The 27,913-nt window shown below is 44.6% G+C and overlaps 1 protein-coding gene across 1 annotated transcript in view; it reads right to left on the reverse strand.

Moving 5' to 3' along the window:
- LOC144823277 (sodium channel protein type 2 subunit alpha-like) overlaps nt 1-27,913 on the reverse strand; it is a 942,252-nt gene that overhangs the window by 77,368 nt on the left and 836,971 nt on the right. Inside the window, exon 24 of the mRNA XM_078681632.1 lies at nt 2,343-2,480. Coding sequence (XP_078537758.1) covers nt 2,343-2,480 — 138 coding nt within the window. The remainder of the gene's footprint in view (nt 1-2,342; nt 2,481-27,913) is intronic.

Raw genomic sequence — 27,913 nt, forward strand, 5'->3', positions numbered from 1 at the left:
TGCATCACAAATTTAAGTTACAGTGGTCTAGGTGAGCCTGCTTTATCAATTTATGATAGGAATATATGGAAACTGAAAACAACAACATTCCAGTAGACAAACTCCTTCATTAACATGTGGCTCCCCATGTCTTTTCTCAGACTGTCTGCATTCCCATGAATTCTATTACCTGCAGTGACTGGCAGTTTTGGACAGAAATGGAAAATCAGTATTTTGTCTTAAAAGCAATTTCAATATTTAATGAGAGACACACACTTCTGACTCTACTGAGCAAAAACGTGTTGGTATACTCAACGTAGTGCAATATGTCACCCAACCAATACACTCTAAAGGTCACATCCCCGACTTTGTCTTCGCAACATCACCAACAATCTGGTGCAAACCACCCATAACCCTGGAGTGACCTTAACCCTTTGGCATTATTATCTCCCTGCTCAGTGTCCAATCAACAAAACAAGATTAACGCACTAGAGAAGACCAAACCTACAGATACTTCAAAGACTTTTTGACAGACAACCTACTACTTGAATTATTCTCTTACTATATCATCTCTATGCAACTCTATAGTAACTCCCTTCTAAACAACTTCAACAGTTTTTGGAAAGCTATGTAAACATTCAGCCTCAATTACAACAAGCAATTGCAAATCAAAGTCTTCAGCACACTGCTACTCTAACAACCTTGCTCTTAATAAACAATCTGTCTGCAGACAGGAAAGAAACTGGAAGAAAAATAGAATTCTGAGGAATGTTTCATACTGTTCATTACATCATCCAAGGCAAAGTATTATACCAACACTAACAGGGAAGCCACCAACTGGTGCAGGACTCTATTCAAGACAGTCAAGTACTGCATCAACCCAATGTCAGACTCCCCTATTTCTCACTCCACAAAAAAACTCAATGCCATCAAACTATTCTTCAGTGAGACAAACCCAGTAGATCCAACAGCACATCCACAACACCAAGGCTGCTTAATCGCTTTCACTAAACCCTTCCTAGAATCCCACCATGGCCAGCCTTCAAAGCCCTCTCTCTCCCAGATCCCGCTGACATTCTCAACTCTAGTGAAACCACTTCTTATGAAGATGATGTCTTACCATGGCCCTTCTTCAAAGCTCTCTCTGAGGACACTGTCTTACAGCTACTTACCATTGTCAAAGTATTCTTTACTCATGGCATCTTCCAAAAACTCTCAAGACAAGCCAGATCCTCACACTAAAAGAAACCAACACTAGACCCTGATGTCCTCACCAACTACCGGCTCATCATTCAACTCCCATTCATCGGCAAGAGCATTGAAAAAGCAGTCTATGTTTAACTCCAAGATCACATTAATGCTAACCATCTCCAGCATGACTACCAGTCTGGCTTCAGATCCTAGTGCAGCATTGGAGACTGCCACCTTACGGATTGTAAATGATGCCTCTTGACCACAAATGAAGATGGCCCCTACTTGTATTGCTGGAACTCTCAGCTGTCTTTGACACAGTCAACCATACCACCCTCATATGCACCCTTAAGTCTGGAAAGGGATTTACCAACAATGTTCTTCACTGGTACACTATTACATTGCCAACTGATGCATGTTTGTTCACATGGCACCTCCAGGTCGTAAAAGACCCTATCACCGGTGGAGTCCCCCATGGTTCCATACTGTCTCCTGTCATTTTCACCCTTTACATCTCTTGTGGACTTTATGCTTGTCTTTAACCATGCTCCCTGAATTATGGAAAGTTTTGTACTATAAAACTACTATACATACATTTATAAAAAAAGAAGAAAATCGTTGGGCAGAATGAAAAAGTACACCAAAATATCCAAAATGGTCAAATAAATGTCTGAAATGATCAAATAGAGTACATTTTTTCAGTGGTGCTCGAAATTGCAAACTCTGATGTATGTGCTGCATTTATTATCAGATGCAAATTTTTTTATGTATTCTAAAAGTTTAGGAGGGTATGGGGCTTAGTGGCTAGAGCTACTGTCTTTGGAGCCTTAAGCCCGAGGTTGGAATCTCTATTTGATGCTTGGCTCAACATTGTTTGATTGTGGACAAATCACTTCATCTCCCTAAGCCTAAAAATGTGATATGTATTTGTGCGATCCCCACTTTATGTACACGATCTGGTAGATCAGCTCCAAACTCCACATGTAATGTACAGTGTTCTGTTGCTTTGCAGGAAGGTTTGTGCTATATAAAAACTCACAGATACAAAAGTTCATGCTCTGAAATATTATGGAAAGAAACAAGCCAAACTGTACCATAAAACACATATTAATAACATTAATCACATACATGAAAGTATGTCAATGTAAAAAAAGCAAAACATAAATACTTATCTTCTTTTTTTGTTGGTTAAAATTATCAATGATGACACCAATAAAGAGGTTGAGGGTGAAGAAGGATCCAAAGATAATGAAAATAACAAAATACAGGTACATGTAGAGGTTTTCCTCATACTTTGGCTGTTCATGTAACTACAAAATGCAACAAAATGATATTATGTTTTCTTTGCTTTCAACTGTAGTTTATTGCAAAACAATGCACATTTTGCATTCCACAATATTTGTAATTTATTGTAAATGTATTAGAGCATAATGTTGACATTTCAACAGGTCTTCACTGTACAAGGCCCTATAATCAAACTCAGAAACAATACTTTTGCAGACAAATGTGTGAGAAACCACTCAACTCAAATGAATGATAATGTCATAGTTTGCTAACAACTTTAAATACATGTAGAGAGCAGAAAAGCATAATAGTGCGATTCAAATTATAGCACAAGCAGCACGGGTTTTCTGAATTGTACTTGTTGGGTAAATACTTTCTCACCAAACACAGCTATAATATCTCTCAATCGATAAACTTTAACTAATATGCTGCTGTGTTTGATTCTAAACAAAGTAGTCATGATACATTATATTTCGAACTTCCAAACTGATGTGGATGCACTTCGATCTCCGCTCGTTCACTGCAACTCATGGCCACTGTTGAAAAACTTGCCATAGATGGGATAACCATGCCTTACAACGATCAATACTTACCTGACTTGACTAGTACCTTAAAACCAACAGTCTCTACTTCAAGGACCCTCAGATAGGTTTATACATGTTAGAAAATAATGCCTAACTTAAACGTGTTTCAGTTAGTAAGATAAAGTCGCAGGCAGCTTGCTATTGACAGTGATTAATATTTGCACAATAATTGTGCACATCTATTTTATGGCAGTCTCTCTCTCTCTCTCTCTCTCTCTCTCTCTCTCTCTCTCTGTGGTGTTTGTATGAGCATAGAAATGTAATAAATGTGTTTTCTCGAGGAAACAATTCTCAGGATGTTCATTTCTTTTGTAACATTCAAAGGCTGCCTGCTGATGATTTATGTATGCCATTAATTAGCTGAGCAAACCATTGTATAGCATTGCTCTTTAAAATGTGGTTTTGTTTCCTCAATCAGTTATGGATAGCTTAACCAATTAAATACATTAAGAAGTAGGTCTCAATGCGTATATGGTTGACTAAATATTGATTGGTTTTACTTGTTTGTAACATTGCTAGTCCAACCCTGTTATGTCAAAACGTACTATAAAAAGGTTCTATCATAAAGAAGACTTAAACTTACACTAATAAAGATTACTGGTAGGCGTTCTCACAATTACCTCCTGTTCTCTCATTTCATTCCTGATGTCCCTTAAAGAAAGAGGAAATACAACACAACCAAATATTGTGGACCAAAGTCAGGAAATTAAACACTTAGGGCCAGATGTAGGTCACCAAATACCGGTCGGTAACGGCCGATTGGCCGTTATCGACCGGTATTTAGTGGATGTACGTTGTTACAACGCATGCTTTTACTACGCATGCCTTTACAATGCAGGTTTTACAACGCAAGTCATTACAACGACTTGCGTTGGGGGGTGCTGGATAGTGAATAGTTTAATTTACTATTCCAACTCCAGTCCCCGTGGATAGTAGGGAAGGTGGTGGATAGTAAATTAAACTATTACCTATCCTAGAGCGCCCGCAGCGCAATTCGTTGTAATGACTTGCGTTGAAAAACCTGCGTTGTAAAGGCACTGCGTGGTAAAAGTTGCGTCGTAAAGGATGTTTCCCGTATTTGGTGATTGAGATGTAGGGGGCATATATTTTACAGAATCGGTAAATTTACCGAATCGGTAAATTTACCGATTCTGTAAAATACCGAATCGGTAATTTTACCGAATGGGTCAATCCATATGTAAGTGGCACTAGAAACAGTGCCACAGGCCCCTAAGAATTCGGTATTTACCATGTATACTATTGCATGGTAAATAACGAATTTCTGTGTACATGCACATCTGTGCATGTACACCTGTGCCATGTGACACACATACATGCCCTCAGGGCATGTATGTGTGCCACATGGCACACAAGCCTGAATCAGGGGTGCAACAGGGTGTCAAAGTGACACCCTGTCCCCCTTGTAAATTCGGTAATTTTACCGAATCGGTAATTACCGATTCGGTAATTGACATTGGTTTCTATGGGCCTCATGGCCCATAGGAATCAATGGCAATTACCGAATCGGTAAATACCGATTTGGTAATTACCAAATTTTACAGATTTGGTAACAAATTCGGTAAATATACCTACATTGCATTTACCGATTTGTAAATACCGAATCGGTAAAATTTGGTATTTACGTATCGGTAAATGCCATTTACCTACATCGGGCCCTTAATGAGCACCTCTGTAAATTAAACCTTCTGACAGAGAAGTTCCACCGACATGACAAATTGACATAATAGGCAAAAAAGAATAATTCCTTTGTTTGCAGATACAGCATAACAAAAACTAGCAAGATCTGCAGGAAAGCAAGCCCAAAATCTGGCAGTAGCATGTTGTGTAGGTCATCAGTATGAAAATCTTGGGTGGGGATATATCAAGAAAGTGCTACGTCAAGAAAAAATCCATCTTGGAATGTGCTAAGTTTCCAAGACGGAATAGGTTGGAAAAGAAGCAACTATCCTTTACGGGTAAACATCACAAAGATGTGCCCATCCTTACTCTTGAAAGCAGACCGTTGCAAGACATCACAGAACCAATATTTGGAGACTAAGCTCTGGTCACCATATCGGCAGGTTAACAACCCATTATTGAAGTGGACTAGATCAGGAAGGAAGCATCGCTGGCATGTGCTCAAATTGTGAGAACAACTTCTCCCTCCAATTGGAGGCTGATGGCTCACACCACCTCAACCTGTGTGGCCAGATGCCCACACAGATTGATTTCACATAGGAAAGCAGAACACAGGTTAGTGTGTGCCTACAACTGACCTCCTACTATCCCACATTGTTAAACCTACAATAGAGGGTAGCGTGTCCTGGGATGAACACATGCATATCCATGAGATGGGAACTCCTGCATGGTACCTTCATGGTGGGAACGCAGAAGAATTATTTTTTTACCCAAGCAAAGGCTTCACAAGGTCTGGGTATGTGGACCTTCTGGTACCTTCCTAAAAAGCTTGAGATCTTTCGGAATAAAAACACAATGCATTTACAGTGTAGGTCTCTAAGATAACTCAGTGAGTTAAAGGTTCACTGCAGAGTCCAGGATACATCCTTTCAAGGTCTATAAACATAGTAGTACTGAGCTGAATAAAATACCACCTGAAATTTAAAGTCTTTCAAAAAGATCAGTCTTGTTTGGAGCAGATACTTCACTGGTAAGTTGCGCTCCTCCGGCCCGCAACGGTTTCCATTTGAGCGGAGAGAGTTCTTCTTCTGTTTTTCTCTGTTGTTCCATTTGCCAGCTGCCATCTTGTGTGAGTAATCGTCCAGCATTTTTTGTACTTCCAGTTGAGAGGGCTTTTATTCCGATGTAGCTCTGGGCGCGCAGCGGATACTTTACTAGTAAATTGTGCTCCTCCTCTCTGTAAATATTAGTGCACCTTATAAACGTCGCCTCTTTTACCTGTTGTTACCTACTCTTTTATTTTTTAATTTTATGATTGCTTTTACCTGGTAACAGTGCCGATTCTCCCACCTTTTCTGTCCCTCTCATAAGGGAACAGTTCACTTTGCTGCTATTGACTCTTCAGGCCGCCGTGGTTCCCGATCGAGTAGAGAAAGTCCTTCTTCTGTTTTTCTCTGTTGCTCAATTTGCTGGCCGCCATCTTGTGTGAGTGACGGCCCAGCTCTTTTTGCACGTCCGGTTGGGGGGGCTTTTATTCAGATGAAGCTCCAGGCGCGCAGAGGACACGCAGAGCGGGCGCACCGCTGGCATGCAAGAGGCAAGCCCATCTGCGCCCATCCGCGCTCGGATCGCGCCCATCACCAACCACCTTGTCAGTTCAGCTGCAGGGTCAAAGGGTCAAATTATCTACTCTAGGGAGGACATGCTAACTATTAACCACTTACATAGGCCATGTACAGGTTTGAAGTTAGACCCTCACTGCTGCAACACTGGCTCTAAAAGCTCGGTTTGTAACCTCGCTTTAACCAACTTGTGTTGTTTCGTCCCTCACTGCTGCAAACTCAGTAAAGTTAATTCCAAAGCAATTTGAATCTAGCTGTAGCTGTACACCCATCAATACTAGATCGCTAGTCAAGCATGCCCTTGAGGTCGCAGAGTTTATGGAAAGCAAGAATACTGACCGAGCCTTTATCTCTGAAACAAGGGCAGATTCTACACCCGATCTGGATTTATTATCAGCAATACCAGCAGGTTTCAGGATATTTAGACATTGGAGGCCTTGCCATTATATTCAGAGAAAGACTTTTACTGCTCTTTCGAATGTGCCTACATTTTAAAATTCAAGTAAACAACCATTGTTCATTCAACTGACTTCTTGTGAATCGACCGCCCGGGCCTAGATCAGCTTTTATCCAATCCACTGGCAATCTCATAGAATATAAAGTGGACACTGCTGATTTTACCATTCTAGGTGATTTTATTTTCCTTATAGAAAATCTCCTTGATCCAGATTCTAGGAATTTACTGGATCAGATGGCCGGGGCAGGCTTAACACAAATTGTTCAGGGTTCCTCACACAAAGCCGGTCTTCTTTTAGACAGCCTTTTTACGGATAACTCTCGGCTCCACTGTATATCCTCTCTCCCCCTGTTATAGTCAGACCACAACGCAATCATGTTCGAAATAAATGGGCTTTTTAAGGTGGGAACAATTTGCCCACACGTTGTGAGCACTGTGAGAAACCCATGGAGTGTCATTGCCACTGGGCAGCTAAACACATCCCTCATTCAATCTAGCCCAATGGTCTGCCCTGACTTGGATACAACAGCTCGCAACTAATATTAATGGCTGGATATATAACTAACTCAGCTAGCCCCTGCAAAAAAATCACATAGCCACAAGTCTAATCCTTCTGAACCCTAGTTCAACGACAACCTTAGACAGATAAAACAGGAATGTAAGAGAGCAGAACGTAGATGGAGGCTCAACTATAAATCAGTTGACAAGGATCTTTATAAAATCAAGCTGCAGACTTACAAAAAGATGATACTAACATCAAAAAAGATCTACTTTGCAGAAAAAAATAGAAGGAGCCATAAACTCTTCTAAAGAACTTTTTTCAACAGTTAAAAAACTCCCTGACTCTAAGAATCCAAACATAAACCAAATATTTTGTAATAAGTTAGCACTTCACTTTCAAGATAAGGTTACAGTTATTTATGACTCTTTCTTAGACATCAGTCAAAATGACGATCTAATTATCACGTCGATGGTGGACGCCTGTAATGTCAACATACTAGCCCACTTTGGGCCTTTGATGATGGATCAGACACTAAGGACACTGATGCTGATTAAATCAGGTTCTCCTCATGACTCTTGTCCAGCTATAATCATTCATTTGGTCCCTGAGGTGACAGTTACTCACCTTACAGCCATATTTAACAACCTATTCAAAACAGGCTATTAACCTAAAGACTGGAAGGTAGGCTCCTAACTGCCATTATTAAAAAAGCCCAACTTAGACACGGGTGACCCCCAACAACTATCAACCAATTACTCGACTTCCATTCCCTGCCAAACTGGTCTAAAAAAAATTTCAACAATGAACTGAGCACCTTCATAGATAAGACAGACTGTCTGGGGTCTACACAGTTTGGTTTCCGAACTCACCACAGTAACGAGCTAGCACTGATCAGAGCTACAGAAGCAATCCGTCGGACAATAGACAGCCAAGGTAATGCGGCTTTGATCCTTTTAGATCTTTCAGCCGCATTTGACATGGTCAACCACGCTCTCTTAATTGATCGCCTTGATTCAATTGGGATCAAAGGCAGTGCTCTCAAACTTATTTCTTAATTCCTGGCGAAATATATTCAGTCGGTCTCCCTTGGTAAATTCACCTCACCAGTTTTTTCATTACCTTGTGGGGTTCCCCAGGGCTAATCTCTGAGCCCCACTTTGTTCAACCTTTATGTCACCCCACTTAATTAGATGAATGAATTAATTAATTAGATTATTTGGCTTTTCCGTAGTTTCTTATGCAGATGATACACAGGTTGTTGTATCTCTCACTGATAACCCTGGAGCCACTGCAGCTCAGTTCCCTTTTTAATTTTTTTTTTTATTAAGCCAGTAGACCATTACAAAAAAACCCACAAGGTATCCACAACAAGACAGGAAAAGAAAACATGCAGAACCAAAGCACAGTACGGAAAAAAACAAAAACATAGGAGGCTGTACAACATCATAAAACAAATTACGGCTGAATACACTATTATAACCCATATATATATATGTATGATGTCCCCTCTGGGAGCCCCAATATCCTGTACATTGTTTAAATCCAGCTTTGCCCTTCACATGCATACGATCCAGCATACTTCCCATAAGGCAGTAAATAAAAATAGTTAAAGAAGGGCGATAACATCTTTCCCAGCCGAGCAGGGCTTAACTAAAGTCTTATGTTACAGGCGATAGAAATTCCATTAAAGCACCCCAAATCTCCCCGCCCAGTCTATGTTTCCGTGGGCTTTTGACAGCGTACAAATTAGTCTCAAGTTTACAGATAGCAAATAGCCTTCCTCTCTACATCTCAAACGTAGGCGTTCTTTCTGTCGCCACAATGAAGCTATACACAGTCTTGCGACTGCAATATATACTAAGTATCTATATATATATATATACATTCCATGTGTGGGCACTTCATCCTCTGGACATGTAGCGAACATGTGAACTATATCTGTCTGTTCCCCCCCACATCGAGTGCATTTATCCTCATTTACTCCACCCCATCGCGCAATTTTAGCCGGGGTATAATATAAATTGAACATAGTTTTGTATTGTTGCGTTTTCAGGTTTGAGGATATTAGGAGTTTCTCAGCTAAGAAGATGGATTCTTGTAGAATATTACCTTCTACCAACAATCTGGTATTCCATTTAGCATTATGTGCCTCAACATCATAATTGTGTAAATCAATAAGTGACTGATATATATTCCCAACTTTTCCCTGAGCCATCACGATTTCTAAAAGATTGCTTTTCTCAGCAAGACATAAGATGTCCCTCCTTCTGCACAAAAAGCACCGGATCTGCAGGTATTTAAAAAAATCAGATTTAGGAAGATCATATTTAGCCTTCAATGAAGCATATGTCTTAACACCATTGCTATATACCAGCTGGCCCAAGGTTGTAATTCCTTTGCTTCTCCATCTATTCATTAAACCATCTAGAAAAATAGCTGGAAGTAGTGCTGCTGCATTCATGGGTGTATAATAGTTTATCTTGCCAATATTTAGCTGTCACTTTATTTGGCGCCAAATCTTGTAAGAGGCCTGGAGCACCTTGAAGCAAGTCTTCTTGTAATAGCTCAGCTCGAGAATTTAAAAAAAGTTTCTTTCTGTCCTTGCACCAAGTAATAACTGGTATATATGAGGCACATCCCCTACACTTTCACCATTAGTTCCAACTAATAGAATTCTGATATGCTGTAATAAACATGCCCAATAATAAAATTGGAAATTTGGGACTGCCCATCCCCCTCTATCACGTGGAAGGGTCATAAACTTCGATGCTCGCCGGGGCTTCACCTGTGCTCATAGAAAACTATTGAAGAGAGATTGTAGTTTCTTCATTTGTTTCCTAGTAATCTCGAGTGGTACTGCCCTAAAGAAGTAAAGGACCTTTGGAAGCACTTTCATTTTAGGAACATTGCATCTTCCCAGCAATGACAAATGTAGACTTTCCATCCAATCCAAATCTTTTTTGATCTTGCTAAGAAGGCGTTCCCAATTAATTTTAACCATTGTATCCAGGCAGGCATTCAGACGTATTCCCAAATATGAGGCCTCCTTTATAACTCTCTGATCACTGAATTGTGTTTGATCAGTACAAATTACCTGTGTCTTGGCTAGGTTTAATTTATAGCCTGCACTCCTCCCAAATATTGCTGCCAATTGTTCAGTCTGCTCCAGTGTAATAGCAGGGTCCGGTGAAACTATTGCAATATCATCTGCATATGCAAATATATCAACCCGTTCCAGCCTAGGACCTAATAGGTGTTCATTCAGTCTTTGTTCTAACAGGTTTAGGAACGGGTTGTTATATATCGCAAATAACAGGGGGGATCAGGGGCATCCTTGTCGGTGCCTCTTGCTATAGTTAGTGGATTTGATTCTAACCCTAGTGCACATATTCATGCCTTTGGGGATCTATACATCGTCCTAATTGCCTGAATAAACCCTGCACCAACACCATGCCACCTCAGTGTAACCCATAAAAATTCCCATGAGACACGGTCGAACGCCTTTTCTGCATCTACTAATATCACCCCGCAAGGCATCTTACGTGTATTGGCAATATCTAGCAGCGTTGTTACTCTGCTTATATGGTTGACCATGTCTCTACCTGGAATAAACCCATGCTGGTGGACTGAAACCAAGGCCGTGATAACCTGAGATAGATGTGCCACTAAATGTTTTGCGTACATTTTACAGTCGCAATTTATAAGGGTGATTGGTCTAAATGACCCTGGGAGTGTAGGAGGTTTATCTTTTTTTAAAAACACAATAATACTTGCTTCATCCTAGGATGCAAGAGCAGCCCCTTTTTGTGCCTCTCGACACACCGCAAGCATATCTGGCTGAATTTCTGGTAGCTGTAGCTTATATATTTCTAGTGGCAGTCTATCAGGTCTTCAGCTTTTCCCATAGCCAGTAGGCCCACAGCATCTGTCAACTCCTGCATTGATATTGGTTCCTCTAATGCCCTTTTATCTTCTTCATCCAGGATTATCCTATGAGGGTCCTTGTATAACTCCTCCTGACCATCTATGGTATCAGCATCCTCGGAATACAGCTTCCCGTAAAATGTTCTAAACACTTCTAGAATACCCTCTGGTGTTTCTACTGTATTCCCTACCAAATCCTCAATTGCCACAATAGAGTTCTTAACCTCCTTACATCTGATCTTTTTCGCAAGGCATCTGCCTGTTGTTTCCCCAAACTCATAGCAGTCTTCCCTGAAAAGATGGTATTTTTAGGCAATATCTTTAGCCCATTCCTCGTTAATCTTGGACTTGCCCCAAGCCACCTCTGTTTGTGCCTGTGTAAATATATGCCTTATCACGCACTGCCTCGATTAGTCTACATTCTGAGCGGCGTAAATCCTCATATAATTGCATCTGGTGTTGTCTAAGTTGCTTCTGCATGTGTAAACCAAAACTCAGTATCTCCCCCTGAGTCCTGCTTTCATTGCATTCCAAACCGTACCTAGTTTAGTAGAGCCGCGATTTATGACCAGAAATTCTGTCACCCATTTACAAATGTAGGTAACAAACTCCTCATTTAGTAATAGTTTCTTATCAAAAGAGAATGTACTTCTAGGTCGCATTAGGCCATACATTACAAGTTTCAGCATAACTGGATTATGATCCGAGGTTATATGAGGAGAGATCCATATTTGTGCATCTTTTAGGAGCGTTTTAGTTATAAAAAAATTGTCTAATCTGGTCAGCTTTTCATTGATAGGGGCACGAGTAGTGCGTATACCCGGGTTCAGGATGTTTTAACCCAGGCCATACATCAACTAGACGCATGCTCTTTACGCTGATTTGGTTCCCTATCTGGTCCTCTACTATGCATACGTCCGAGATTAAGAAAAGAAGGGTTTTGATTGACTAATACCTAACATAAAAGCAGCCTTCCTGTTCCTGTCAGGTACCTCCCCCTCGGCTCAGGATCAGTCAGGGGTACCGACGGACAGGTAAGGCTGCCCTTTAGGCTGGACCTATCTGCTTTTTAGGCTGGACCTGTCAACTTTTAACTACAAAGAAAATGGCTGTTTCTGCTTGTAAAACTTTTGGATATACAAGTGGCTTTTTGAATAGTAAAGAATGTGTAGGAGGTCACCCTGCTACAAAACATCTTGAGTGAAGCCAAGAAAGAAACAACTTGACACTAGGTGTATGCTTGGCCTCACTATAGGATTCTATCGAGACCTATGAGCTATGACAGTAGCGTTTATCCACACATATTGAATGATGTAGATAGAATACATTATCATCACATTTATTAAACCAATATGGATGAGATATTGGTGTTATGATTGAATGATGAGACCTATGAAGTACTGCCTTTTAATGTTCTATATTGGAGCCAAGGTTTTTAGCTGAAAAGCTGGTGGAACTAAGGTAGAGTGAGACTATACTAGCCCTCTACTATTTTTATCCACCTTTAGAGCGGGGCCTCCATCCCTGAGCAGTGGCCAGGAGAGGCGAGGCTTACTCCCATGAGACTTTGGGTGAGTAAAGAAACCCCCAAAAAATTTCTATACATTTTTTTTTCTATATTATTGATCCTAAAGACTAAATCTATTAGTGATTATGCATGTGGCAAAAATATAAATGTGAGCGTATGATTTACCGAATTTTTACTTGTTTATTCCTGTAGGAAAGAATCCCTTTGATTTTGAACACACATCCGACATAGCGGAATTCTACGCATGGTAGGATGTATTGTATCTTTTTCTGTTTTCACATTTGATATCTTCTTTTGCAGTAGTGTAGTCCCAGTCCTTATGAATGCCAGGTAGGTCACCTTATCCTACGAAGGCAGACACATGTAGACCTTTTACAATCATTTGACGACAGTTATATTTTCGAGCTGTTCACACTCTGTTTTTAAATCTTGACACCATAATATTTCTTGAATAAAATTTAGCTCTTTATTATGGTAGCCAATTGTACATTTCACTCTCTTTGTCACTTTTTCATCACTGCAAAACACCCATCCCACACCACAAAGTACATATTCTATGGTATGATCCATCACCGGTGGTTGTTGGACTAGTGCGGCACACGATAATACAAGGTGCGTTGCCCTAACTTGGACCATCTTTGAACACCTCCCAGATGATGAAGCTCTGCCATTGGGTGGGCTGATGGGATTCATTTCTTACTTTTTGTGAACACAAATTTTGGGGTTATCATCCAGCTCACTATTGCTTTGCCCATTGTGACTGCTAGAACAGTAATAATTGATTAAGTTTTGTTATAGTTGTGATTGGGGGTATAATGTTATCTGGTCTATAAATAATTCCCCTTAGACTCTCAAATGATTATGTATTCTACATACATCAACTAGTCCATGTTCATGGAGAAGCTGTTGTAGAGCTTTATGTACCTTGGGTTTCTTGCCAACATACTTATCTCCACCGGGCCCTTTAACAATATCTTCAAGTTGAATATTAAAATCGCCAGTCAGAATCACGGGTGTTGCCCAATTAGCTAATTCCATATTAAGATATTCAATAACTTGCTTCTCATTGTGATTGGAGCCGTATACAGAGCATATTGTGCAGTTCTTATTAGCTATAATACATTCCATCATGGCCCATCGCCCATATTTATCTGCAGAAGTTTTAGTTGTTTTTAAGAGACCCTTTTTGGACAGTATAGCAACCCCACGAGTGGTAGTCCCTTGTGTGGTACAGACCTGCATCTCCAAACCAAGCTCTCTCAAATACTTATGTTTGTTCCAAGGGATATATGTCTCTTGGATACAAACTATATCGGGTGAGATATTCCTTATTTCACGGGCAACTCTTTGCCGTTTCCCCTATCATTGACATTAAATGTGCACACTGTAAGACCTGACATTTATCCTGGTTTGGGACAATGTATAGCATTTCCTGCCTTTCTTGGCTTCCTCTTTCTCATTCTTTCATTCCTTCATGAGTACAAAAATAGCTACTGGCTTTTTTGTGTGTGATTTTTACCCACACAAACACCCCCCCTTGGCAGCCACCCTCCTCCCCAGAGCACAGAGACCTCCCTCTCACCTGTTCTGCCTCCCCTGCCACTGGAAGGCACCCCCCCTTCCCCAAAAAGAAGGGTAATAGACCCCACGGTCTATAGTGATGGAGAGTCTCGCAGCCAACCCTGTCCCCCCGTGTCCCCTCCGATGCATTCTACCCTTGTCTCACCCGAACGTAACACACTTAAAAAAGCACCCTTTAACCATTATAGTGAATATTTCATAGATATACAGATCAAAAACCATTTCACACTCTATTATCGTGAGGAAACAATACAAGCATTATTGTTACTTATGCTATCTGCATCTAACCATCATTATATATATTCTTTCCCTAGTGCTTAATCTCTTGCAGATACTCTTTCACCTTCAACTCAGAGGAGAAAACTCTCATCTTATATTTATAGATCATTTTTAATTTGGCAGGAGCTAAAAGAAATGCTTGATCCCCCTTCTCTTGAAAAGGCGCAATTAGTTGTCTAAGTTGCCATTGCTTTGCCACAGTAGTGGGGAAAAAATCGGGGCGAACAAAGAATTCAACTCCTGCTGCTTTCCGCTGTCTATCTGGCCTGGCTAAATCAAATAGTGCCTGTCTAGCCAGGTAATTAGAGAGACATATCAATATAGCTCTAAGTCTTGTGTTAGCCTGATTTTGCTTTACTTGAAACGGAAATCTGTGAGCCTGCTGTATCTCAGTATCTCATGACCACTGGACTAGCTCAGGAAATGCCTCGGTGAAAGGTTTAACAACGAAATTACGGGGATCTAACCCCTCAACCCCTTCGGGTATACCAAGAATTCTTAAATTATTCCGGCTTAGGCGGTTTTCCATGTCCTTAATCTTAAGGATAAGTCGTCCCTATGCGTTGTTAGTGCCTCAGTTGTCGTCCTCTGTGCCTCCATCACGTTCTCTAAGGTAGAGATGCAAGTCTCTGCTTCCGTTATCCTCTCCCCGATTTCTGAACATGTTTTGGTCATCCGACGAACTGAGTTCTGTAATTTTCTGCACGCACCTTGAGTTTTTAGGCTTGCTGCCCGACTTTCTTCCCTATGGGCCATCATCGTCTCGTATATGAGTGTTGAAGAAATATCTCCCGATTGCTCTACTGCATTCTGTTGCTCTTGTATGCCTACAGAGAGCCCATTACTGTGACCACCTCCAGCCCTTCCCATAAAATGTTGGCCGGGATCTGCTTGACCACTAACCTGATCTGATATATGTGGAACTTTTTTTTACGTATTGTCCCAGTGCTAGATATTCTATCATTTCTTCTCGGGTTTTCCTCTTCCAGGCATATGCTGCTTGTCTCAGTCCTGCATCTATTTGATAGATAGTGGGGGTCCACGGATACCTGCAGGGATTCATCCCCCGAAGAGCTAGAGTGGTCTGACAATGAGAAGAAAAGACCCTCTATATCTGGCTCCAGCCTATTGGCTGCCTCACTATCTGACCCATCATTAGAGCGATCTCTCTGCTACTGTGGTAGCCCACCATCAGCTGCTGTCGCCACTTCCATTTCCAGGCTATCTGATTTTTCCTGGTCTCCCATTATTGCATGGTCCCCCCCTTGTATCTGAGGATATGCTCTGTCTATTTATTACACCATCAGAGAATCCCTCGGGGGATCTCCCCCCCTGCTCCCATTGTTTTGGTCAAGCTATGTACCGTGGACCCACTTTGCACCTCGCTCACTTCTGCAGAGTTTTCCAATGTCTCTGTCCCCTCTGCTGCATCTTGTCTCTGCTTCCCCCCCGCTTCGCTGCGAGAAATATTGCAGGAGTCACTTTCTTTTGACCTACAGCATTGTGTACCAGCTGCTCCACCTCGTTGTTTGTTTTGGTCGTCTTCCACAGGCTTGCTTGGTAACGCCGCATTTCCTCCAACAGCGTGCGTCTTCCCTGCTCTTGAATTCTTTGGCGGCATCCTTTATCGAATTCCAGCCGAGCCAAGGGTATAACCACGCAGCACCAGAGACAGCCAGAGGACCCCACAGACACCCCGGGACCGGAACCGGAGCGGTCGTGAAGGACCGACCACAGAATGTCACCTCGAGGTAAGGAGAGCCCACAGCATTCCACAGTATTCCGGTAGCCTATACAGCCGTGATCCGCCGCTCACGACTCGCCGTACAGGCTACTCTCATTCGTTTCCTTAATATTCTCTGCAAGCCATCTCCGTATGTCAATCCATATCACATCGGGGGAAAGACACGGACGGTAAGCTACGAGCGCTCACTCAGCCGAGTGACCAGCCGCCATCTTGCCTCCGTCACAGTATCGACTGACTGCTCGCTCAGTTCCACAGCTGCATGCTTCACATTGGGAAGTGAATGAGCAACAATTGTCTTAGACTAAATTCTTCAAAAACAGAGGTCCTGCTATTTGGCAATAATCCTTCCATTTTGTCTCTCAACTGGTGGTCCCAAGAACTTGGGACTTTGCCTATGCCCAGTGACAAGGTAAAAAACCTTGGGGTGATTATAGTCATCAATTTGTCCTTCGAAGGACAAATAAACCATATCAACTACTCAGGCTTTTTCATCTTGAAAACTTTAAGGAAAGTGGTGCCTTATATTCCTTCAAGCCTGCAAAAGATGGTAGTTACAATTCTCATATCTTCAAAAGTTGATTATGGCAACGCTCTGTTTATCAATATTCAAAAGCGTCTTCTTCACAAATTACAAACATTACAAAATGCTGCTGTGCGGTTACTATTGGTACAAAAGGGGGTGGTGATGGACGGAGCAACTGAATGAATCAAACACTCACACCCAGTCAAAAGATCTGGGTTGAATCCATCACCGTTCTTTAGCCCACTCTGCCACCCCAGTTCAGACATGGCTATATGCAAATCAGTCTGACCCTGTGCCTCATGGGAACAGTCCAGCCCGAACTGCCAAGCCATGTCTTCCCTGGACCGGAAACAAGCTTCCGAGGACCGCTTTCTGGCATACCAGCCGTCTTCAGCCCGGCTTGCTTGAATCCAGTGGCAAAGTGAGCAAGGGAATCACGTCTGAGCATACCCTGCCACACTTATGGTGGCCAAAAGCGGTACAAAAGGGGGTGGTGATGGACGGAGCATCTGAATCAATCAAACACTCACACCCAGTCAAAAGATCTGGGTTGAATCCATCACCGTTCTTTAGCCCACTCTGCCACCCCAGTTCAGACATGGCTATATGCAAATCAGTCTGACCCTGTGCCTCATGGGAACAGTCCAGCCCGAACTGCCAAGCCATGTCTTCCCTGGACCGGAAACATGCTTCCGAGGACCGGTTTCTGGCATTCCAGCCGTCTTCAGCCCGGCTTGCTTGAATCCAGTGGCAAAGTGAGCAAGGGACTCACGTCTGAGCATACCCCGCCACACTTATGGCGGACAAAAGCGGTACAAAAGGGGGTGGTGATGGACGGAGCATCTGAATCAATCAAACACTCACACCCAGTCAAAAGATCTGGGTTGAATCCATCACCGTTCTTTAGCCCACTCTGCCACCCCAGTTCAGACATGCTATATACAAATCAGTCTGACCCTGTGCCTAATGGGAACAGTCCAGCCCAAACTGCCAAGCCATGTCTTCCCTGGACCAGGAACAAGCTTCCGAGGACCGGTTTCTGCATTCCAGCCATCTTCAGCCCGGCTTACTTGAATCCAGTGGCAAAGTGAGCAAGGGACTCACGTCTGAGCATACCCTGCTACACTTATGGCGGCCAAAAGCGGTACAAAAGGGGGTGGTGATGGACGGAGCGTCTGAAGCAATCAATCAAACACTCACACCCAGTCAAAAAATCTGGGTTGAATCCATCACCGTTCTTTAGCCCACTCTGCCACCCCAGTTCAGACATGGCTATATGCAAATCAGTCTGACCCTGGGTATGAGTGTTTGATTAGTTCAGATGCTCCGTCCATCACCACCCCCTTTTGTACCGCTTTGGCCACCATAAGTGTGGCAGGGTATGCTCAGACGTGAGTCCCTTGCTCACTTTGCCACTGGATTCAAGCAAGCCGGGCTGAAGACGGCTGGAATGACAGAAACCGGTCCTCGGAAGCTTGTTTCCGGTCCAGGGAAGGCATGGCTTGGCAGTTCGGGCTGGACTGTTCCCATGAGGCACAGGGTCAGACTGATTTGCATATAGCCATGTCTGAACTGGGGTGGCAGAGTGGGCTAAAGAACGGTGATGGATCAAACCCAGATCTTTTGACTGGGTGTGAGTGTTTGATTGATTCAGATGCTCCGTCCATCATCACCCCCTTTTGTACCGCTTTGGCCACCATAAGCGTGGCAGGGTATGCTCAGACGTGAGTCCCTTGCTCACTTTGCCACTGGATTCAAGCAAGCCGGGCTGAAGACGGCTGGAATGCCAGAAACCGGTCCTCGGAAGCTTGTTTCCGGTCCAGGGAAGGCATGGCTTGGCAGTTCGGGCTGCACTGTTCCCATGAGGCACAGGGTCAGACTGATTTGCATATAGCCATGTCTGAACTGGGGTGGCAGAGTGGGCTAAAGAACGGTGATGGATCAAACCCAGATCTTTTGACTGGGTGTGAGTGTTTGATTGGTTCAGATGCTCCGTCCATCATCACCCCCTTTTGTACCGCTTTGGCCACCATAAGTGTGGCAGGGTATGCTCAGACGTGAGTCCCTTGCTCACTTTGCCACTGGATTCAAGCAAGCCGGGCTGAAGACGGCTGGAATGCAAGAAACCGGTCCTCGGAAGCTTGTTTCCGGTCCAGGGAAGGCATGGCTTGGCAGTTCGGGCTGCACTGTTCCCATGAGGCACAGGGTCAGACTGATTTGCATATAGCCATGTCTGAACTGGGGTGGCAGAGTGGGCTAAAGAACGGTGATGGATCAAACCCAGATCTTTTGACTGGGTGTGAGTGTTTGATTGGTTCAGATGCTCCGTCCATCATCACCCCCTTTTGTACCGCTTTGGCCACCATAAGTGTGGCAGGGTATGCTCAGACGTGAGTCCCTTGCTCACTTTGCCACTGGATTCAAGCAAGCCGGGCTGAAGACGGCTGGATTGCCAGAAACCGGTCCTCGGAAGCTTGTTTCCGGTCCAGGGAAGGCATGGCTTGGCAGTTCGGGCTGGACTGTTCCCATGAGGCACAGGGTCAGACTGATTTGCATATAGCCATGTCTGAACTGGGGTGGCAGAGTGGGCTAAAGAACGGTGATGGATCAAACCCAGATCTTTTGACTGGGTGTGAGTGTTTGATTTGTTCAGATGCTCCATCCATCACCACTCCCTTTTGTACCGCTTTGGCCACCATAAGTGTGGCAGGGTATGCTCAGACGTGAGTCCCTTGCTCACTTTGCTACTGGATTCAAGCAAGCCGGGCTGAAGACGGCTGGAATGCCAGAAACCGGTCCTCGGAAGCTTGTTTCCGGTCCAAGGAAGGCATGGCTTGGCAGTTTGGGCTGGACTGTTCCCATGAGGCACAGGGTCAGACTGATTTGCATATAGCCATGTCTGAACTGGGGTGGCAGAGTGGGCTAAAGAACGGTGATGGATCAAACCCAGATCTTTTGACTGGGTGTGAGTGTTTGATTGGTTCGGATGCTCCGTCCATCATCACCCCCTTTTGTACCGCTTTGGCCACCATAAGTGTGGCAGGGTATGCTCAGACGTGAGTCCCTTGCTCACTTTGCCACTGGATTCAAGCAAGCCGGGCTGAAGACGGCTGGAATGCCAGAAACCGGTCCTCGGAAGCTTGTTTCCGGTCCAGGGAAGGCATGGCTTGGCAGTTCGGGCTGGACTGTTCCCATGAGGCACAGGGTCAGACTGATTTGCATATAGCCATGTCTGAACTGGGGTGGCAGAGTGGGCTAAAGAACGGTGATGGATCAATCCCAGATCTTTTGACTGGGTGTGAGTGTTTGATTGGTTCAGATGCTCCGTCCATCATCACCCCCTTTTGTACCGCTTTGGTCACCATAAGTGTGGCAGGGTATGCTCAGACGTGATTCCCTTGCTCACTTTGCCACTGGATTCAAGCAAGCCGGGCTGAAGACGGCTGGAATGCCAGAAACCGGTCCTCGGAAGCTTGTTTCCGGTCCAGGGAAGGCATGGCTTGGCAGTTCGGGCTGGACTGTTCCCATGAGGCACAGGGTCAGACTGATTTGCATATAGCCATGTCTGAACTGGGGTGGCAGAGTGGGCTAAAGAACGGTGATGGATCAAACCCAGATCTTTTGACTGGGTGTGAGTGTTTGATTGGTTCAGATGCCCCGTCCATCACCACCCCCTTTTGTACCGCTTTGGCCACCATAAGTGTGGCAGGGTATGCTCAGACGTGAGTCTCTTGCTCACTTTGCCACTGGAGTCAAGCAAGCCGCGCTGAAGACGGCTGAAATGCCAGAAACCGGTCCTCGGAAGCTTGTTTCCGGTCCAGGGAAGGCATGGCTTGGAAGTTCGGGCTGGACTGTTCCCATGAGGCACAGGGTCAGACTGATTTGCATATAGCCATGTCTGAACTGGGGTGGCAGAGTGGGCTAAAGAACGGTGATGGATCAAACCCAGATCTTTTGACTGGGTGTGAGTGTTTGATTGGTTCGGATGCTCCATCCATCATCACCCCCTTTTGTACCGCTTTGGCCACCATAAGTGTGGCAGGGTATGCTCAGACGTGAGTCCCTTGCTCACTTTGCCACTGGATTCAAGCAAGCCGGGCTGAAGACGGCTGGAATGCCAGAAACCGGTCCTCGGAAGCTTGTTTCCGGTCCAGGGAAGGCATGGCTTGGCAGTTCGGGCTGGACTGTTCCCATGAGGCACAGGGTCAGACTGATTTGCATATAGCCATGTCTGAACTGGGGTGGCAGAGTGGTCTAAAGAACGGTGATGGATCAAACCCAGATCTTTTGACTGGGTGTGAGTGTTTGATTGGTTCAGATGCTCCGTCCATCATCACCCCCTTTTGTACCGCTTTGGTCACCATAAGTGTGGCAGGGTATGCTCAGACGTGATTCCCTTGCTCACTTTGCCACTGGATTCAAGCAAGCCGGGCTGAAGACGGCTGGAATGCCAGAAACCGGTCCTCGGAAGCTTGTTTCCGGTCCAGGGAAGGCATGGCTTTGCAGTTCGGGCTGGACTGTTCCCATGAGGCACAGGGTCAGACTGATTTGCATATAGCCATGTCTGAACTGGGGTGGCAGAGTGGGCTAAAGAACGGTGATGGATCAAACCCAGATCTTTTGACTGGGTGTGAGTGTTTGATTGGTTCAGATGCCCCGTCCATCACCACCCCCTTTTGTACCGCTTTGGCCACCATAAGTGTGGCAGGGTATGCTCAGACGTGAGTCTCTTGCTCACTTTGCCACTGGAGTCAAGCAAGCCGCGCTGAAGACGGCTGGAATGCCAGAAACCGGTCCTCGGAAGCTTGTTTCCGGTCCAGGGAAGGCATGGCTTGGAAGTTCGGGCTGGACTGTTCCCATGAGGCACAGGGTCAGACTGATTTGCATATAGCCATGTCTGAACTGGGGTGGCAGAGTGGGCTAAAGAACGGTGATGGATCAAACCCAGATCTTTTGACTGGGTGTGAGTGTTGGATTATTTCAGATGCTCCGTCCATCACCACCCCCTTTTGTACCGCTTTGGCCACCATAAGTGTGGCAGGGTATGCTCAGACGTGAGTCCCTTGCTCACTTTGCCACTGGATTCAAGCAAGCCGGGCTGAAGACGGCTGGAATGCCAGAAACCGGTCCCCGGAAGCTTGTTTCCGGTCCAGGGAAGGCATGACTTGGCAGTTCGGGCTGGACTGTTCCCATGAGGCACAGGGTCAGACTGATTTTCATATAGCCATGTCTGAAGTGGGGTGGCAGAGTGGGCTAAAGAACGGTGATGGATCAAACCCAGATCCTTTTACTGGGTGTGAGTGTTTGATTGGTTCAGATGCTCCGTCCATCACCACCCCCTTTTGTACCGCTTTGGCCACCATAAGTGTGGCAGGGTATGCTCAGACGTGAGTCCCATGCTCACTTTGCCACTGGATTCAAGCAAGCCGGGCTGAAGACGGCTGGAATGCCAGAAACCGGTCCTCGGAAGCTTGTTTCCGGTCCAATGAAGGCATGGCTTGGCAGTTCGGGCTGGACTGTTCCCATGAGGCACAGGGTCAGACCGATTTGCATATAGCCATGTCTGAACTGGGGTGGCAGAGTGGGCTAAAGAACGGTGATGGATCAAACCCAGATCTTTTGACTGGGTGTGAGTGTTTGATTGGTTCAGATGCTCCGTCCATCACCACCCCCTTTTGTACCGCTTTGGCCACCATAAGTGTGGCAGGGTATGCTCAGACGTGAGTCCCTTGCTCACTTTGCTACTGGATTCAAGCAAGCCGGGCTGAAGACGGCTGGAATGCCAGAAACCGGTCCTCGGAAGCTTGTTTCCGGTCCAAGGAAGGCATGGCTTGGCAGTTCGGGCTGGACTGTTCCCATGAGGCACAGGGTCAGACTGATTTGCATATAGCCATGTCTGAACTGGGGTGGCAGAGTGGGCTAAAGAACGGTGATGGATCAAACCCACATCTTTTGACTGGGTGTGAGTGTTTGATTGGTTCAGATGCTCCGTCCATCACCACCCCCTTTTGTACCGCTTTGGCCACCATAAGTGTGTCAGGGTATGCTCAGACGTGAGTCCCTTGCTCACTTTGCCACTGGATTCAAGCAAGCCGGGCTGAAGACGGCTGGAATGCCAGAAACCGGTCCTCGGAAGCTTGTTTCCGGTCCAGGGAAGGCATGGCTTGGCAGTTCGGGCTGGACTGTTCCCATGAGGCACAGGGTCAGACTGATTTGCATATAGCCATGTCTGAACTGGGGTGGCAGAGTGGGCTAAACAACGGTGATGGATCAAACCCAGATCTTTTGACTGGGTGTGAGTGTTTGATTGGTTCAGATGCTCCGTCCATCACCACCCCCTTTTGTACCGCTTTGGCCACCATAAGTGTGGCAGGGTATGCTCAGACGTGAGTCCCTTGCACACTTTGCCACTGGATTCAAGCAAGCCGGGCTGAAGACGGCTGGAATGCCAGAAACCGGTCCTCGGAAGCTTGTTTCCGGTTCAGGGAAGGCATGGCTTGGCAGTTCGGGCTGGACTGTTCCCAGGAGGCACAGGGTCAGACTGATTTGCATATAGCCATGTCTGAACTGGGGTGGCAGAGTGGGCTAAAGAACGGTGATGGATCAAACCCAGATCTTTTGACTGGGTGTGAGTGTTTGATTGGTTCAGATGCTCTGTCCATCACCACCCCCTTTTGTACCGCGTGCGGTTACTATTGGGCATTCCAAAACATAAATCAGCTAACCAAGCATTGATCCAACTACACTAGCTCCCTGTGGATAAAGGCATTGAGTTTAGGGCACTATGCATTGCTTTCAGGGCTCAACAAGCTGTCGGTCCTGACTACTTGATACAGAGCTTTCAATGCTATGTGCCGACTCGCCTCTTACGCTCATCTACAAGCGGCAATCTTATGGTCCCCAGATTTAAAAAAGCTAACTGGGGAGAGAGAGGCTTCATTGTATGCACTTCAAGGCTATGGAACACTCTTCCTATAGAACTTAACCTTTGGGCAGATCTGCTAAATTTCAGGAAACTTCTGAAAACCTTGCTCTTCAGTAAATAAATTGGGTTTTTCGGGACCTTCCTAGCCTTGTATCTGCTCAGTGCCTAGAAACCCCCAGGTAATTTGTTGCACTTTTTATACATTTCATTTTCATTTCATTCAATGCTGGGGTACTCAAGATGTGCTCTGCCATAATCAAATTGAATAGGCAATCATAAGTATCCACTGTATTGCCACTCATCAAACCCATTAGTGCTTTCAAGGAGATGTCCACAATATCTGCCAAAGTTTGCTGTGACTCTTTTTGTGTGTCTGGGAATTTCGTACTGTTAGGGGTGAGATCAAACCTCTGCACTAGTGTATCTTTCATGTGTGTATATGAGTCAGATACCCCTTCTTCTTGAGTCAGGATTGTATCCCTCCCCAGAGTTGGTTCCAAATCCCACAATAGGGCTCCTCAGTGATGTGTATCTGCCCTAAGCATTTGCAATGTGCTTTCATAGGAGGTGAACTATTTGTCAGTATCATTCCTAAACTCAAAGCAAGGCACAATGGTCAGGATTGTATCCCTCCCCAGAGTTGGTTCCAAATCCCACAATAGGGCTCCTCAGTGATGTGTATCTGCCTTAAGCATTTGCAATGTGCTTTCATAGGAGGTGAACTATTTGTCAGTATCATTCCTAAACTCAAAGCAAGGCACAATGCATTTTGACAATTGAGGGGCATGTGGCCCCTTGTAGGCACCTCATCATTGCTGCCACCAATCTAGCCTTCTTCTCCGCCTCCAAGACCAGCTCATTTTTTTTTTTACTGGAGTTTTATACAGCGCAAACTTGACCCGAAGGTATCAGAGAGCTTTATATGAGCACCAGCTTGCTTACACAAGGACACATTAATTTTTGTTAGGCATGGGTAGATTAAGTGATTTGCCCAGAATCACAGGATGTTGACCGTCATTGCAGAGGCTAGAACCCGGTTCCCCAGATATGAGGTCGACCGCCCTAGCCGTTGGACCACATCCTCTCCCCCATCTCTTCTCCAGTGCTAGCTTCTTTTCCTTCAGGGTTATGGATGCAGGTTTAGCCTGCAGCTCCCTTACTGACTGCTTGTCGCTGTACTCCATCTGGTGGATGGCCAGCTTAGAACGGCTAGCAGAGCCTACTTTACTTTCAGCCCTGGAAGGTCCACTGCAAAGTCCAAGACGGGAGGGATTATCCCCAGCCCCCTCAACTTCTTGGGTTTCCTCAATCTTTTTAACTTCAGAGGGAATCAGTGCTTGAAGGACCTCTTCCCTTTCTGGCCATGCTTAATTTGCACACAAAAAACATAAGCTCCTGGCCCCTCGATAGGAGGCCACTACAGCTTGCACCTTCTATTTCCCCTGCTAGTGCAGCATATTACAGCACCAGCAACTAACCATCACACTTCTACATGTGTGACAATTTAGACTATTCCAGGCACCCAACACTATATAAAATGGCTTGGACGACAGGTATTAGTTCTTTTTAATGTATATTGAATTAATAAATAACTGTTATTGTGCTAATTTCAGAATTAGAAAGGCAGTGCCACCCTGTGGGAGACTGTCATGAGTGCTAGTGTTGACGAGTAAGTGTTGGTGCAGAGCACTGGAAACCACTGGCTCAAATTAAACACTGTTCTTGGAGTTCATGCCCATCTTCAGTTTTATTTCTTTCCATAGGTCCTTCATCTCCACTTCTATAAGACTATTATTTATTTATTTATTTAAAGCACTTATATAGCGCGGCTGTCACCTAACAGGTATCCTGGCGCTGGAAATTACTCCTAAGGTGGAAGGCGGTGAGGGACAACCGAGAACAGGAAGCCAGAGTGAACAATTAAGGGAAAAGCCAGGTTTTGATCCGCTTTCTGAAAGGAAGAAGTTGCGTTGTTTGGCGAATGTCAAGGGGCAGGCTATTCCACAGTTTTGCAGCTGCAACTCTGAAGGATCTTCCCCCAGTCCTGACCTTGTTGAATCTTGGTACTGTGACAAGGCAGGCTGTGGAGGAGCGGAGAGCTCTGGTTGGGATGTACCAGGTGAACATGTCTTGCAAGGATCTGGGCCCGACTCCGTGCAGTGCTTTAAAAACAAGACAGAGTGATTTAAAAGCCACTCGCTGCTTCAAAGGGAGCCAGTGCAGCTCGGCCAAGGCCGCTGTGGCCGAAGATCTCCTGGTCCAGCCAAGGGCCAGTTTGGCAGCGGCCGTCTGAACTCTTTGGAGTCGGTCTAACAGTACAGCTGGGGCCTCGAGCAGCATTGCGTTGCAATAGTCAAGGCGACTAAGAATAGTACACCTGACTATTAACGCTCGGGCCTGTGAGGGGAGGAGTGGCATGATCTTGCGTAGAGAGCGCAATAAGGCCGAGCAAGTGGACACTGTTTTCGCAACCTGAAGACAGAGTAGTGAGGTCAAACTACATATTCCCATACATTAAAGGTGCAAACTGAAACCAAAAATAATTTAAAAAATCAAAAATATCCTAAGCAAAGACCTAATGCCAAATAAACATCAAAACATTTTTTTTGCTGTCAATTAAAATTAGAGATTTTTAATTTTAAGCTTTAAAAGTGAATGGTATTGCTATGCACAGGTTTTGGATTCCTCCACTGAACACCAATGTGAGAAAGTGGTTTATTAGTTGAGATGTGTTTGTGTCCACCACAAGTAACATAGGGGCACATGCATCCAGATAAGGAATTGCGATTCCTTATTAGCAATTTTTAAGGAATTGCTATTTAGGAGTCGCAATTCCTTATGCATGTAGGAATCGCAAAATAAATAGCGATTCCTACACATTCCCTAATAGCGAATCACAAAATGCAATGAATGGGAAAGAATTCGCAATTTGCGATTACCAAATAGGTAATCACAAATTGCGAATGCAATTCCAAGGGTTCTAGGGGCCCTGATGCACCCCCAAAAAAGGTATGTGTGCACATGTGGCACACATACATCCCGAAGGGCATGTGTATGCGCCAAATGGCACTTTGAAAAATGCAATTTTGGGCTTTTTTGTAAGGATTTGAAAAATACTTTTAACTATCAACTTGAAGTTGATGGTAATTTGTGAATCCTTTATGCAAAGTCGCATTTTTAAAATGCTTCATGCATTGCATTTAGAGAAGTGCAAATTGCAAATCCCTAGATGCATTCGCAAATTAGGTAGTTGCAAAAATTGTGATTACCTCTTTTGAGAATGCATTTAGGTTTGATGCGTCTAAAAGGCTTTTTACCGGTCGCAAGATCTGTGGCGTGTACCTCTAGAGCTCCTCACGGCAGTTCACTGTGTTCCGTCACAGATCTTTCACTGAATACGACCGCCGTTCTACACAGATCTCCCTCACGGCACCTCCATCATAGAAGTAACCAATATCATGGTTTCTTAACATTCGAGTCCAGCACTCCATGACTTTACTTTGGCTAGCCGGGGAATACATCTACCGGCAGCACTGTTTCTTACCATTGGAGTCCATCATTCCAGGACTTCGTTTGGGCTAGCCGGTGAATAACTTAACCGGCAGCGCAGCGTTTTTAAAGAGAATATCAACCACTGAAATTGTTTAGCCCAGCCGGGTTGGAATTATCACCGGCAACGCCGTTACAAAGATTCTTACTTCAACATTCGGCACTGAGGAAGTTGCGGAAATATTTTCCACATGCGACGAAACACTTGTCGGCTGGTTTCTGTTTTGGCTCAATGAAAACTGAATTAAATACAAAGCAACACCACACCTATATGATTATGGATCATTGTTTTGATTTTGTTTACGTTTGTGTAGTAATATACATACTGATGAATTACTTTGATGTGTGCCTAGGTTTAGATAGCAATTTAGAAATGTTGAGGGATTCTCCCACACAACTCTGAGGGGTTATAGGGCTTATCCCTCTCCTAGTAGCACCATTTGATATTTTGCATATGCACATTTACGTTAAACAGCAGAGCGCCTACATTCCCTGGCCACTAAAAACCCTTCGCTAGATACCCATCAATATATAATGTATACACTGAAAATGCATGATAAGTACAGACATGTGACACTCACTGTTGGACACCTGTACTTG

Source organism: Lissotriton helveticus, chromosome 3_1 (assembly GCF_964261635.1).
Source record: "Lissotriton helveticus chromosome 3_1, aLisHel1.1, whole genome shotgun sequence".
Classification (NCBI taxonomy): domain Eukaryota; kingdom Metazoa; phylum Chordata; class Amphibia; order Caudata; family Salamandridae; genus Lissotriton; species Lissotriton helveticus.